Consider the following 14466-nt stretch of genomic DNA (forward strand, 5'->3'; position numbering starts at 1 on the left):
CTTTCACCCATTTCCAGGAAAGAAAAATCAGGCGAGTTCCTTTAGAGGCACTTGCTCCCAATGTGTCCAATTTTTCAATATTCACCACATCGAAATAACCCTGTGTTGTTCCATGTCAACTCTGGAAAATCTACTTTATGGGCTCATATTCCTCAGTTATTGCACGTTAATTTCCACTTTTTTCTTCCTAGTTGTGGAAAAGTTCTTTTTGTCGAGCTGTGTTCCAGGAGCTTCTTCTAAATTCCCTAAGCTGTGCGCACTGTGTAAAGGATCTGGATCAAATCGCTGCCAGCGATCACACCTTGAACCCTACTATGATTATTCAGGTGCATTTCAGTGAGTATTCCATGGTTCTCGAGTCTGAAGTTATCAAATCTTTATTTAGAACAGGAAGGTCTACCTGTTCACCTTTCTGTCGGAGAGCAAGTTCCACTCCCCTGGTTATTGGGTACAGCTAAGTTGCGAAAGGATTGTAATATCTCCATCCTGCTGGTTAATGCTAATGATGCTTTGAGCAAAATGTATAACTGAGAATAAGGGAGCAATACACTTGAGCTTATCCATCCAGGATTTTCTTTTTAACCAGATAGGAAACTGGCCACCCCAGTGTTTCTGAAACAGATGAGAGACTGTTTGCCCTGTATTTCAGAGTGCTTTTGAAATAAATGAGAGACTATTTGGCTTTTTTTTTAAGGTGTTTTTGAACCAAGTGGAAAAGAAGAAATATTTGAAATTATATAGCACCATTCATGACCTCAGAATATCCCAACATGTTTCACAGCCAAAGTATGTTTGAAGTGTAGTCAATTCAGTTCAACTCACCTGGGTTACTGTGTTCAGTTTTGGTCTCCTTACCTAAGGATGAATATACTTGTCAGAGAGGAAGTCAGAGAGGAAGGTTCACCAGACTAATTCTTGGGATGGTGGGATTGTCCTATGAGGAGAGGTTGAGAAGACTGGGCCTATATTCTCTACAGTTTAGAAGAATGAGGGATGACCTTATTGAGATATACCAAATTCTTACAGGGCTCAATAGGGTAGATGGAGGAAGGATATTTCCCCTGGCTGGGGGCGGGGGTGGGGTCTAGAGCCAAGGGACACAGTCTCAGAATAAGAGGTAGGCCATTTAGGACTGAGACGAGGAGGAATTTCTTCAATCAGAGGGTGGAATTCTCTACCCCAGAAGGCTGTGGTGGCTCAGCATATGTTCAAGACAGATTGATAGATATTAAAGATACCAAGGGATATGTGGATAATGCAGGAAAATGGCATTGGGATAGAAGATCAGCCATGATCTAGTTGAATGCCAGAGCAGGCTCGAGGGGCCAAGTGGCCTACTCCAGCTCCTGTTTCCTCTGTTCCTAATTAAATACACTTTATTGTCCTTACAGAAACTCACTGTGGGTACAATTACTTATCCATATAAGGAAGTAAAAAATTACATAGCAATACGACAACCCGTCTACAGCACAGCACCAACATCACATCCAAAAGAATACAAATGATAAATATAGAAAAAAGTCTTAGGCCTTTACGGTCCCTTCCCCCATCATAAGTACATCCGATAACTATGTCTAAATTGATGATATGATTGTGTTTCCAGACTGTCTTCTGTACCAGGCATTGATGGAGTATTGGGGAAAAGAGATGAGGGAAATATGCAGTTTTAGGAATCTCTTTGATCCTGGGTGGTCACAGTCTATTGGCAGACATTCAGTTATCCTTAATATTTTGCTATCTCTCCGCTAACAAAAAGCTCCAGGCAAAGCCCAACTTGCTCCTGTACAGAAGTGTTCTGGCCCAAAAGCCCGCTGCCCTGATGCAGCTAAACCAAACCAGGCCACTCCAACATGACTGGTCATTGCACTGGGTCACCATCCCCCCATCCAGACCAAACCATTTTTCAAACCACTGCCATCTTGTTGGTTGTATACCTGAAAAACACAGTTACAATGTTGACAGTCAAAGTGCACACGGCAAGTTCCCACAAATGACTTGACAACCTATTTTAATGATGGTGGTTGTGGGATAGGTTTTGGCCAGAACACTGGGAAACTCCCCTGTTCTTTAAAAATGCCTCAGGATCTTTGATGGCCACTTGGCAGGACAGGTGAGATCTTAATGTCTCAGTCACTACTTAGTGTGTCATCTTAGGTTATGTACTGAAATCTCTGGAGTGGAACTTGGACCCACAATCTCCCTGATGTTCTTTTCAATTGGCGTTGGGACTAAGGCACATTTTCAGAGCAGAGTGGAGGAACTGTTCTTTTGTGGCTGAGTTTATTTGTGTCACAACACTAGGGGGCATTTGCAAATACACAGAGACAGTGTTAGTCAGAAAGTGAGAGTTGTTTTTAAATGCAGCCGGTGTCTTATAACTCATTTTAACATTTGTAAATAGAAAGGCAGCCTAAATTAAGCTTTGAGATGGAAACTGAAACCTATTGTGATAAACGGAGTTGCAATATTCCTGTAAGAGAATGTGAGCAGATTGATCACATGATTCTATTACCCAATTGCTGTGTGGCACGGGCTACATTGTTAATCAGTAACAAAAACAGAATTACCTGGAAAAACTCAGCAGGTCTGGCAGCATTGGCGGAGAAGAAATCAGTTAACGTTTCGAGCCTTCATGGCCCTTCGGCAGAACTGAAGCATAGTTAGAAGAAGGGAGAAATTGTTAATCAGTAGTTTAGAACGGGACCTGGTTTGAGAAGCACCCATGTGTTTGTGCTCTGTTGCTTATATGAATAAACAGCATGTGTTTGACAACATAACACCTATGATTAGGGAGTACATTAAAATTGGAACACTCTGCCCCCAGGGGGCTGTGGAGGCCCAGTGGTTGAGTATGTTCAAGACTAAGATCGATAGATTTCTACATCAAGGGATACGGGGATAGTGCAGGAAACTGGTGTTGAAGTAGAAGATCAGCCATGATCTCAATGAATGACAGAGCAGGCCTGAAGGGCTGAATGGCCTACTCCTGCTCCTATTTCTTGTGTTCTTACATTCTTACATTCTTAAAACAGAATCACATTAGGATTGACTGTTCCCCAAGATGTTCTATTTGTTTGGCAGTCATTATTATTAAAATCAGAAATACATCGGGGTATTGCTTTTTTAATAGGACTTTTTTTTGCAGATGTCATATAAAAGACTTTGAGAAGCATCAGAACCAGGTTCCAGGTTTGAGACATTTCAGCTATGAGGAAAGATTGGAGAAGTTGGGACTGTTTTTCTTTGGAGTGGAGAAGGCTAAGGGGAGACTTGGTAGAAGTTTTCAAAATCTTGAGGGGTCTGGACAGAATAGATAGGGAGAAACTGTTCCCGCTCGTAAATGGATCAAGAACTAGAGGGAACAGTTTTAAAGTGTCTTGCAAAAGAAACAAATGCGAGATGAGAAAAAACTTTTTCACACAGCGAGTAGTTAGGGTTTGGAATGCACTTCCTGGAAGTGTGGTGGAGGCAGGTTTAATTGAGGCATTCAAGCAGGCATTGGATGATTATTTAAATAGAAACAATGTGCAGGGTTACAGGGAAAAGGCAGGAGATTGGCAGTAAGTCATAAAGCTCAGAGAGCTGATGCAGACACGATGGGCTGAATGGCCTCCTTCTACACCATAACAATTCTGTGAAAACGTGTGAGCTTACTCCATCTCACATTGTTCATTAATATTTTCTCTTTTATGCAAATGATTCTATTCTTCAGTAACTGGCTCTCCCAGGAAGCTCGTTCATTCTTTATAGTTCTTGTACCTGCAACAATTCACCACAACTGTTCAGTGTTTTGAATAAAAAAAATTGTTGCCCAATGTGGGCCAGAGTATTATGTGGTAGGGGATTGGCTCGCACCCCCCACCCCACCGTGGTGCCCAGAAGCAAAGTCAGTGTGGAGCTCCACGCCAAACCGTCCCACTCCACGCCAAACCGTCCCACTCCACGCCAAACCGCCCCGCTCCACGCCAACCTGTCCTGCAGCCATAACGCGTGGAGTGGGCTAAATTGGGATAGTGCGGGACTTCCGCGGGAGCTGCTGGCTAATCTGATTGACAGGCAGCTCCATCAGTCCCAGCAACACCAAGAGCGCAGTAGTGGGCACTGCTGGGACTGCAATCAGGAGCAAGAAGGTCCATGGATCCCAGAGCCAGCTAAGTCCAGGATCTTGGGCAGGGAGGCTTTGGGGAGTTTAAGAAGGTGGGGTTTAATGGAGCAGGCAGGTAGGAAGAAAGAGAGCGTACTATCTTAGGTGGATTGCCTCCTGATCCACAAAGGGCACCCCCCCCATCCCTCCCTGAAGATAGTAACCCCCCCTTCCTTCCCATCCTTTGAAAACACTTTTTTGGAAAGCAGCCTGCCCACTCCCACCTGACTGCCTATAGCAACCATTTTATGGTGTGAGCAGCGTATTATCGGTATCATTTGGCTTGTTAACAAGCCCAGTTGACTCTTGATTATTTATTTAACTATGGTGGGTGTGCTGCTAATTTTGCTGCCCAACCACCTCCCGTATTATGGGGGTGAGGTTGGGGATAGGTGAGAACGTGGCGGAGTGGGCACCTGCCCTATTTTGTGTGCCACCCACCCCCCTCTGTTGAAAATGCACTAGGCAGTAAAATGAAGCCTAATAAATCTGGAATTAAGAGCCCCATTACCTGTCAAATGGGCTAGCCAGGCTGTGCATAAATTTGGATTTGCAGAACACTGCCGCCAAAAGGTGTCAGGATCAGTTGGGCTTGTGCTGTCGGCTGCAGCGCAGGCCAGTTGCACATGCACAACCATTCCATTCTTTCCAGTCAGTGGCAAGAGTGTCCGATTGTATCTGTCATGTATACTTGACCCAGGAATGGGGCCATCTAGAATGAACTTTTCTCTGTACCTAACCTGTACTATATAGAACCTGGAAATGCTTTGTGGGCAGTATATAGAAAGCGTTGCTCTGTATCTAACCTGTGTTGTATCTGACTTGGGAATGCTTAATGCAACAACACGGAGGAAACTTTACTTTGCATTCTTTGCATGGGCTGCAGCGGTTCAAGAAGGCAGCTCACCACCACCTGCTCAAGGGCAGTTAGGGGTGGGCAATAAATGCCGGCCTAACCAGCGACACCCATATCCCATGAATAAATGAAAAAAAAAAAATTCTAATTGTGAAGTACCTGACCTGGATCTGTTTGATGGGGCAGGGCAGAAATAGATTTCCTCTGTCTCTAATCCCAAGATGTGCCTGATATGGGGGTGCTTATGTGGGATCTGCCTATGGAATAGTGAGTATATGGCACGGCATAGATTTACTTATGTTGCGTCGGAGTGGAAGAAGGGAGGAGACAATTCTTGTTGTGCACTGCATTAGTTTGTAGCACCTATGGTGTATAAAAGTTTGTTGATGTTGAGGGGTGGGGGGGATTTGTTTATGGTGGTTGGGTGGAATTGTGCATGGTTCTGCAGACAATAATGGGCTTTGAATCTGCTGGAGCGTTACTTTTTGAAATCATATTTCTTTTCATTTTGCTATTTATTTGGAAACAAATGTAAAAGTGTGTAACATCAGATTATATGCCTTGATTGCATATTATTCTATCTCCAAACCTGCTGGAGGCTCTTATAAAGAGTTTACCAGGTGTCAAAGCCCCCACACGCTCTACTTTGGGGGATGACACTGGCTCTGTATGGTAAATTGACTGGTGTGGTTATATTTTTTCTAGATGTTTGAAGGATGGTGTTGGAGAAGTGGCCTTTGTGAAACATACTACAGTGCCAGGTAGGTGAATCTGTACAAATCAATTTGTAACTCATTAAAACCTTATTTATGCACACACGCCCTCTCTACCAAAATTACTTTTGCCATGCTTTGTCACACTTCTGAGCTAACTCTGTCCACATTTACAATGAGTGGTGTCGATCTAACCTCATCGCCCTGTAATTATAAAATCTGTCCGCAATTTTCTTAAATTCTCTGAGTTTTTCAACTGAAAAATTTGAGCTGCCATCTATTCTCTGTAACTGAAATTTCTAATGTCCAAAGTAAGATTTCAGACAATTGTTTTTATAAAATTCAAAAAATTATTAATTTTCCAAAAACATAATTAATTTATTGATAGAGTTGTTCATTGTGTGCTTTACTATGTTCATTAAAGTATTTATTTGAAGATTTCAATCTTTCTCGAAAGTTTGGGCTTATATATTTGCCAGAGCTGTGACATTATGAATTGAACTTGGATTTTGCCGTCTGAGTATGTGCAATATGTCTAATTTTTCTAGGGTAGCATTCAGCCAGATGTACAGATGAAATACTTTTCTCATTCAATATTGGCTTTTCTTCAAATAATTTTGAAAAATAACAAGACAGATTGCAAAAACCTTACAGGGTAAAATTTATATTGAATGCATTTTTAACAGAAACTCTGGGCTGAATTTTTCCGTCGGTGAGCTGGGGGCGGGGCCCGCTCGCCGACACGGGATGACGTTGGGGGGAACCCCCGATATCATCCCGCCCCACTTAAATCTTCAGGAAGGCGGGGGCAGAGCGCGATCAGCTGTCCGCCCGCCAACCTGTCAATGGCCAATTGAGGCTATTGACAGGATAATTAAAGCAATTAAAGGACCTGCCCGTCCAACCTTAAGGTTGGTGGGCAGGCCAGGAGCCCCAGCGGGCTTCTGAAAAAGCATGAAACCTCATCCACCGGCGGGATGAGGTTTCATGTAGGGTTTATTAAAGTTTGAGTGAAATTTATTAACATGTCCCATCTCATGTGACATTGTCACATGAGGGGGAGATGTTAAGGATTTTTTTATTTTTCTATTTTTGAAGTTTATAAACCTTTCAGCGATCTCCCTGAGGCAGCACTTAGCCTCAGGGAGATGTGCGCTCTTTCAAGTGCATGAGCGAAAAAGCACACTCTCGCATTGGGGGAATCCTCCCCCGCCCACACAGGAAGCACATAGCGCTTCCTGCCGGGCGTCACGATGGGCGGACCTTAATTGGCCCGCCCACTTAAAATTGTGGCAGGGCCCGCTCCTCCGGCGGGGATCGGCTCCCCGCCCGCCGAAGATTGGGTTGGGTCCGCCCGCCTGACAGACAGAAAATTCTGCCCTCTGTGTGTGAAGGTCAGAACCTAGGAACAGTTGAAAAATTAGATTTCTGATTAAACGCCAAGGGGCTGAATGTTCCTGTAGGTTTTGGGACCCTGATGTTGGCACCAAATAAGGGTCCAAAGCTCACACTTGCCAGCAGGTAGACCAGCTCAGCAATCTTCCAAGAGGCAGCTTCAGAGTTGGCTGCCTTTGCATTTGCCGTCCAATTAAGGACCACAAGAAGGTATCCAATGCTGCAACCCCAATCAGAGAAACAACAGCTCTGGAGTCCAAGCAGCCTCACCAGGAGAGATGGGCATGCTGAGACAGGTTAAGCCCTGTGAGGGTGCCTCAGTATGGGAGGTGCCCTTGCTGGCCTGAACAGCAATGAAGACAGAGACAAGATTTAGGCCAGTAGGCCTCTTGTGAAGGAGGGGAAGCCCTTATGCTGGATCAGCATTGACTGCAATTTCAACTCTTCATGCTCACAGAGTGAAGTATGGAGCCTCCAGCTCTGATGGCCCTCCCATCCTGATAGCTCCTCCCAGCCTGCTGCAGGTAGACCGTCTCCATTGAGCTGACAGCCTCCCCAAATGGTGAGGTGGCAAAATGCCAGCAAGGCCACAAAGTCACCCCTAACTAGGATGTAAACCAACATAATTGGCTGACCATCTCTTTGAAGTTGACAACAGATCATCCTCCCAGCCCTGCCTGGGGAAAGTTCTCTGGTTGCAGGAACATATCAGGGAATTGTCCCGGCATGTCTCCCTCCTATTAGTTTGGCTCCCTTACCATCATGGAACCATGAAATTTCAGCCCAAAGAATCATAGAATAATATAACAGGAAAGAAGGCTATTTGGCCCATCGTGCCAATTGTTGGCCTAGTTAGGAGATTGTTAATGCGTTATATGACAATGTGGGTTCAGTGATATACTGTGGTGGATTTTCTTCTTTACTGCATGGGTGTTAAGCATTGTCTTGGTGTGATTCAGCTACCAGATTTCACTTTCAGCACTTCACCTAAGCAGTGCCTAAGATCTTGGCTGTAAGAATGGAAATCTACGCAACTGTGTCAGCACACGAGTTTACTGATAAACTGGGCTAAATTTGTCTTAATCCACACCTACTGGCTTGGTGTATAAGCTCTGTCAGCACCCCCACGAGGTTTTCTGTGTCGGAAGTCATTATGCATACACGGGTTCCCATGACATGCAGGGGAGGGTGGGAGGTTGCTCCAGCAATTTACTGCCCTGCAGTGAAGGTGAAAATCTGCCATAATATGTCGGGCCCATGTCTGTAATACACAATATAATTTGTTGGGTTTCTGATACACTTTCCATGTGTTGAAACCGTGAAAAACTGTGCCATCATCATACTGATACAGTGACATTTTAATTTTATATTTACCAAACCCTGATATTAACTTGTATTGCCTGTGTTGGAAGGAGTGCACGCCTGGTCTGATAATATATCTTTTTGGACTGTTGTTCTCAGCTGCTGAGAAGGCAAACTATGAGCTCCTGTGCCTAGATGGTAACACACAGCCAATCAATAATTACAAGCAATGTCACTGGGCAAGAGTGCCAGCTCATGCAGTGGTGGTGAGAAGCGATTCTGTTGATGATAAAAAGAATGAAGAGATTTGGAGATTCCTTTCATTAGCTCAGGTATGCAGGAATTTGCAGAATGTTATCTTTTACTTGGTGTCAACACCAAACACTCTTAGCTTAGACATGATACATGGGTTGCTAAAAAGATAGATTTATCATTTGCCACATAAAATATCTCAAAACATCCTGATTCATATTACATGGAATTACGTGCAATGATTGTTGTTAGAGACAAACATAGTTGCCAATTTATTCATATAAAACACCAATTGGATCAATAATTAGTTAACCTGTCATCATTGGTGTTGGTTTAAGATGAAAATTGACCATGGAGTTGGATAAGTTTCTAATTCTGGACAAAAACAACATTTTTATGAAAGAGGCTGATGATCACTGATCTTATGAAACTTGTTTCGATTACCTTTGGAGGCTGGTTTTCTCCCCCTGAATTTCTCATTATTTTCTCCCCTGGGGTTCTTTCTCTGTTTGTTTTCACCTCTCCTGGACCATGTGGGAGACAGTGGAGGTCATGATGCTCCACTGCACCATGACAGTATGGGGCAACCTTAATAGACTAACTCACATTTACTCATCTGTTGTTTTTGCATGCATACATGCTGAGGTCAAATATAACCCAAAATGCATAAATCAAGTATCATTCATCATCTACTGAGAGTATGCATTAGATTCTTGCCCACAAAACTATCTTTGCATCTTGTGTTTATTTTTGTAGGTTTATTTTAAGGACAGGAGGAAAGGATGCATCTTTCCAAAAGTAACTTGTTGGCACTGCTTTCTGTAACTTGTGTGCAATTTATGTTCTGAACACCCACCCACCAAGGACTGGGTTGAAAATGCTCATGCTGAATTTGCTGATGACACAGAGATAGGTAGGAAAGTAAGTTGTGAAGAGGACATAAGGAGGCTACAAAGGGACATGGATAGGTTAAGTGAGTGGGTAAAGATCTGGCAAATGGAGTATAATATGAGAAAATGTGCAATTGTCCATTTGGCAGGAAAATAATTTTTTTAAAAAGCGTACTATCTAAATGGTGAGAGATTACAAAGCTCTGAGATGCAGAGGGATCTGGGTGTCCTAGTGCATGAATCACAATAGGTTAGTGTGCAGGTACAGCAAGCAATTAGGAAATTAACTAAGTAATTTTACTGCAAGGAGAATTCAATGCAATACTAGAGAGGTTATGCTTTGGGCAATGATGAGACCACATCTGGGGTACTGTGAAAAGTATTGGGCTCCTTATTTAAGGGAGGATGTAAATGTGTCAGAAGCAATCCAGAGAAGGTTTACTAGACAAATACCTGGAATGGGTGGGTTGTCTTATGAGGAAAGGTTTGACAGGCTAGGTTTGTATCTGCTGGAGTTTAGAAGAGTAAGAGGCGAATTGATTGAAACATATAAGGATGTGGAAAGGATGTTTCCTCTTGTTGGAGAATCTAGAACTAAGGGTCACAGTTTATGAATAAGGGGTCACTCATTTAAGACAGAGATGAGGAGAATTTATTTCCTTCAAAGGGTTGTGAGTCTTTGGAGCTCTCTACCTCAAAAGGCAGTGGAAGCAGGGTCTTTGAGTATTTTTAAGGCAGAAGTAGATAGATTCTTGATAAGAAAAGGGATGAAAGGTTGTTGGGGGTAGGCAGAATGTGGAGTTGAGGTTACAATCAGATCAACCATGATCTTATTGAATGGTGGAGCAGGATCATGGGGCTGAGTGGCCTACTCCTGCCCCAAATTCGTATGTTCATGCTCAATTCATATAGCCCCAACTTGGGTTTCAGGGAAAGGAGATTTTCATCTCCTTAGTGTGATCTGGATCAGAACCCAGAGCTGAAAAGATAAGGCTCTCACTCTCTGCTTCATCCAAACACTCCCTAAACAAAATAATTTCTGTTCAACTGAAGCTGTAAGAAAAAAAATTGTTTTAAGAATTTTGTAATCTATTTACTAGCACGACTAGAAATAACCATGGTGAACTTCCAACATTTTGCCCAGCTTAGCTGACCTTTTTTTGAGCCTCAAACAGTTTCTGAAAGTCAGTTAAAAGTTATTGCTTCAATGGTTTTAAGCTTGCGAAAATGTTGCCTGCAAGTAAGCATGAGTTGGGGTTGTGTACTTTGTTTAGGGAGTGCTGCAGACTGGTTTGTAGCAGATCCTTAATAGAGAACCAGGCATCTCGAAGTGCTGGTGCCAAATGGTAACATTGTAAATGTGACAGAGTGAAGTGTTCCTGTTGCTTGTCGATGGTTGAGGTTGTGTTCAGACATTCCAGGCAATGTCTTAACTTGAATGATACTAGTTTTTAATTTAAAAAATATCAGTTTAATATTTGAGATTGATGAGGATTCATATAAACACAGAAAATGCTGGAAAAACTCAGCAGGTCTGACAGCATCTGTGGAGAGAGAAACAGAGTTAACGTTTCGAGTTTGTATGACCCTATACAGACTCAAAACGTTAACTCTGTCTCTCTATCCACAAATGCTGTCAGACCTGCTGAGTTTTTCCAGCATTTTCTGTTTTCATTTCAGATTTCCAGCATCTGCACTTTTTGCTTTTATCATATTAACGCCTCTTGGTCTCCTAATGTCATGTATTTCAGCAAAAATTTGGGCCACACAGTCAGAGATCATTTAAGCTCTTCAATTCAGACAAATATAAACGGAAAGACTTGATGTTTAAAGACTCAACAGAAGTGCTGATTCATCTTCCCAAAGAAACCGATTACCTTCTGTATCTCGGCACTAATTATGCAAATGCTCTAAAAGCTATTCGAAAAGGTAGGAGTATCTTTTGGTGAGAATTGAAAGTAACTGATATCTCGTTTGCACAAGAGTCATCCTTGTTCCTCTTGGTTCCATCCCATATCAGAATTTTTTGAGTGATATTTGCAAGCCTTTCAGCTAAGGAACCTGGGCAGCTCTCTAACTCTAGTAGAGGATTGTTGGATGCCTATTCAGAGAGCCTAAGATCAAACCTCAGCATCAAGTGACCTTTAACTGTGACTAAACTCTTTGGGCATAATCCATTAATGGAAGCTTTTCCATCAATTCGTTGGTTATGTAAAACATATGAAGTTCCAGCATAAAGCAGCAAGGGGTGGAACCCAAAGCCCAAAGCACAAGCAGCATAATGGCTACTTCTTTATTACCTAACATCAATCAAAGATGGATTGGACTCGAGGCATGATCCTGGGCTCCGTTGGCTGATGTGGCCAAGTGGAAGTCTGGGGTGTGAACTCCGATTTGAATTCATGGGGGACAGATTTAAAATTGTTGGCTTCAGTATAAAAGAGGAGTTGAGGAGAAACGTTTTCATCCAGAGATTGGTGGGGGGCTGGAACTCACTGTCTAAGAGGGTGGTTGAGGCTGAAAACTTCATTGCATTTAAAACAAAACCACTTGGATATGCACATGAGGTGTTGTAACCTACAGATGGACTCTGCAGGAAGAGCTGGAAACTGGGATTGGGCTGGATAGCTTTTTTTCAACTGTGGATTTTCTATGTTTCCATAAAAAAAAGCAGAAAAATGCTCTGCAGTTGAATTCAACTTCAGAATAAAGTAACAATGTGATGATTAAGAGTGAGTTGTGCAAGACATTTGGTACACATATTTCACTGGAGACTAAAATGTCAGAAACATATTTGACAACATTTGAAGGACATACTCCCCCTCTCTCCACAGATGCTGCCTGACCTGCTAAGTTTTCTCAGCATTTTCTGTTTTTATTTCTGAACTTTTCATTATTTATTTCCCAAAAAATGGGATCTGGTGATGAAGGAGCATCTCATCCATGGTATCGGCGACATGATGTGCTAAAACTCACTCAGCACAAATGTTTGGTTGGAAAGAAACAAAAAAAGTTCAATTTGGATTTTATAAGGAAATTCCAAATCATCTTTAGGCACTGCTGTGAGGACAGTATCCTTTATAATGCAAAAGACAGTCTTTCATTTCTGGTTAGATAAATAGCAAGGGCTGCAGAGTATAGAAACAATGACCATACTGATAGTGTCAAAAAGACAGATGTCACCAATCATACAGCAAACTGTTCACCTTAGAATAATTTCCAACAATTTTTATTCCTTTGTCCTGGTGGCAAGTAAGTGGCTAAACCACAATTGTTTTTTTAAATTTTGCTTCAAATTATTTTTAAACCCATCAAGGGGTCAAATGGATGTCTGATTATGAGATCCACAAAAGTGTTACCTATGAATAATTGTTCATTGTCATTCAGCATGATAATACCTATTTTCAGTCTCTTGCTTGCTTCTGAGTTTTAGTGATTTTCCAAGTGATAACTTTTTGCTTTTATTTATTTTTTGAAATTTACTCACTTTTTTGGGTTCCATTTCCGCCCCCCCCCCCCCCACCTAGTGACTTTTTACCCCTTTTCTTTATACTGAAAATAAGAGCTCTGTACTTAACAGAATCCTGCCCTCAGTTTATATTCAGAGTCTTTATCCTCTTTGTGCTCAAATTGTACCTCATTCCCTGAGTGAGATGGCTGGGAGAATACCATTCTTTCAGTCACAAGCCAATCTGAAGCTGCACCACTGCCAGGAGATAAAACAGTTCATGGCAACATCCTGTCTGACTATAAGGGTGAGGATAGTATAAAGGAGCTAAAAAGGATGTGTGATCCCGACTGAAACATATTGCAGTCATGTTCCACTCTAGTTGCTATCCTGCCTCTAACATGCTCCAGCCTATTCTCTCTGCTATATACAACAAACACTGATTTATATACATTAACTTGTAAATATTGCACACAAGTTTTTGTGACATTCTACATATACACTGTGGGTTGTGTATAACACCATTGCAACATGGCTAGACTATTACCCAACATACCATTGTTAGTTGATTGCGAACAGACAAAGTACACAGCAATCCCTTGAGATTAGGGTCCAGATTTTCATCCTCAAGGCAGGAATTACAAGTTGGACCACATCTCGACATCATAATCCTGATTTCTGAAAGGCAGTCCGTTCACAAGGAATTTTCATCTTCCAGAGTTGGGACGGGACTGGAGTCATGGCCGCCACTTCCTGAAGCAGGCCTACGTGGCAACGGAGACAGGCAGATGCTGAGGTCGGCAGGTTAGAAGGCCAGCCTCTGTTCACTGGGACATTGACCCAGTGTCCGACATGGACATGTTTCACCCCCTAGCCCCCACCCCTCCTCACCATCCTCAACTCCCATGATCCCATGCATCCTCCAAACTCCACTCGTATCCTCCATGCCCTAGTATCACCAAACCCAGTATCCACTATATGCAAAACTCATGAACCATATAATAACAGTGGGAAGTCTGTAAAATGCTCGTGGTGGGATTCCATTGCACTACTGAATAAACAAACCCTACAGAGCTCAATGCAATAGAGTCTTTAAAATTGCCTGACCAGGTGTCCAGCTATCTGCTTCATTTTTTCAAGGGTTCAACAGGTGAAGTCTCAATCAAAGAAGTCGAGCATCAGTTCAATTTTTTTCAGAGACATTACAGCTGTCAAGACTTGGAATCAATGTAAAACTCAAGGCACAGTGTCCAGATGACCCACTTAAATCAGATTCTCAATACTAATTGAATGCATAAGAGTACTTTATCCATTTCAGAACTGAAGAAGAGCCATGTTTGACTTGAAATGTTAGCTCTGTTTCTTTCTCCACTGATACTGAAAGAGCAAGAGACAATGAGGGCTCCTATTCCTTCACTGTGTAGATGCTGGAGTTTTTAGTTATTGACAATAATTGTCAATTTATG

General features: G+C 42.4%; 1 protein-coding gene across 1 annotated transcript in view; it reads left to right on the forward strand.

Annotated features, from left to right (window-relative positions):
• The window catches only part of LOC144693610 (serotransferrin-1-like), a 53819-nt gene that overhangs the window by 15916 nt on the left and 23437 nt on the right, over positions 1 to 14466 (forward strand). The window contains exons 5-8 of the mRNA XM_078563422.1: positions 192 to 336; positions 5706 to 5761; positions 8570 to 8742; positions 11328 to 11487. Of these exons, the coding sequence (XP_078419548.1) occupies positions 192 to 336; positions 5706 to 5761; positions 8570 to 8742; positions 11328 to 11487 (534 nt within the window). The remainder of the gene's footprint in view (positions 1 to 191; positions 337 to 5705; positions 5762 to 8569; positions 8743 to 11327; positions 11488 to 14466) is intronic.

The sequence above is a fragment of the Cetorhinus maximus genome, chromosome 19 (assembly GCF_964194155.1).
Source record: "Cetorhinus maximus chromosome 19, sCetMax3.hap1.1, whole genome shotgun sequence".
In the NCBI taxonomy this organism is placed as follows: Eukaryota; Metazoa; Chordata; class Chondrichthyes; order Lamniformes; family Cetorhinidae; genus Cetorhinus; species Cetorhinus maximus.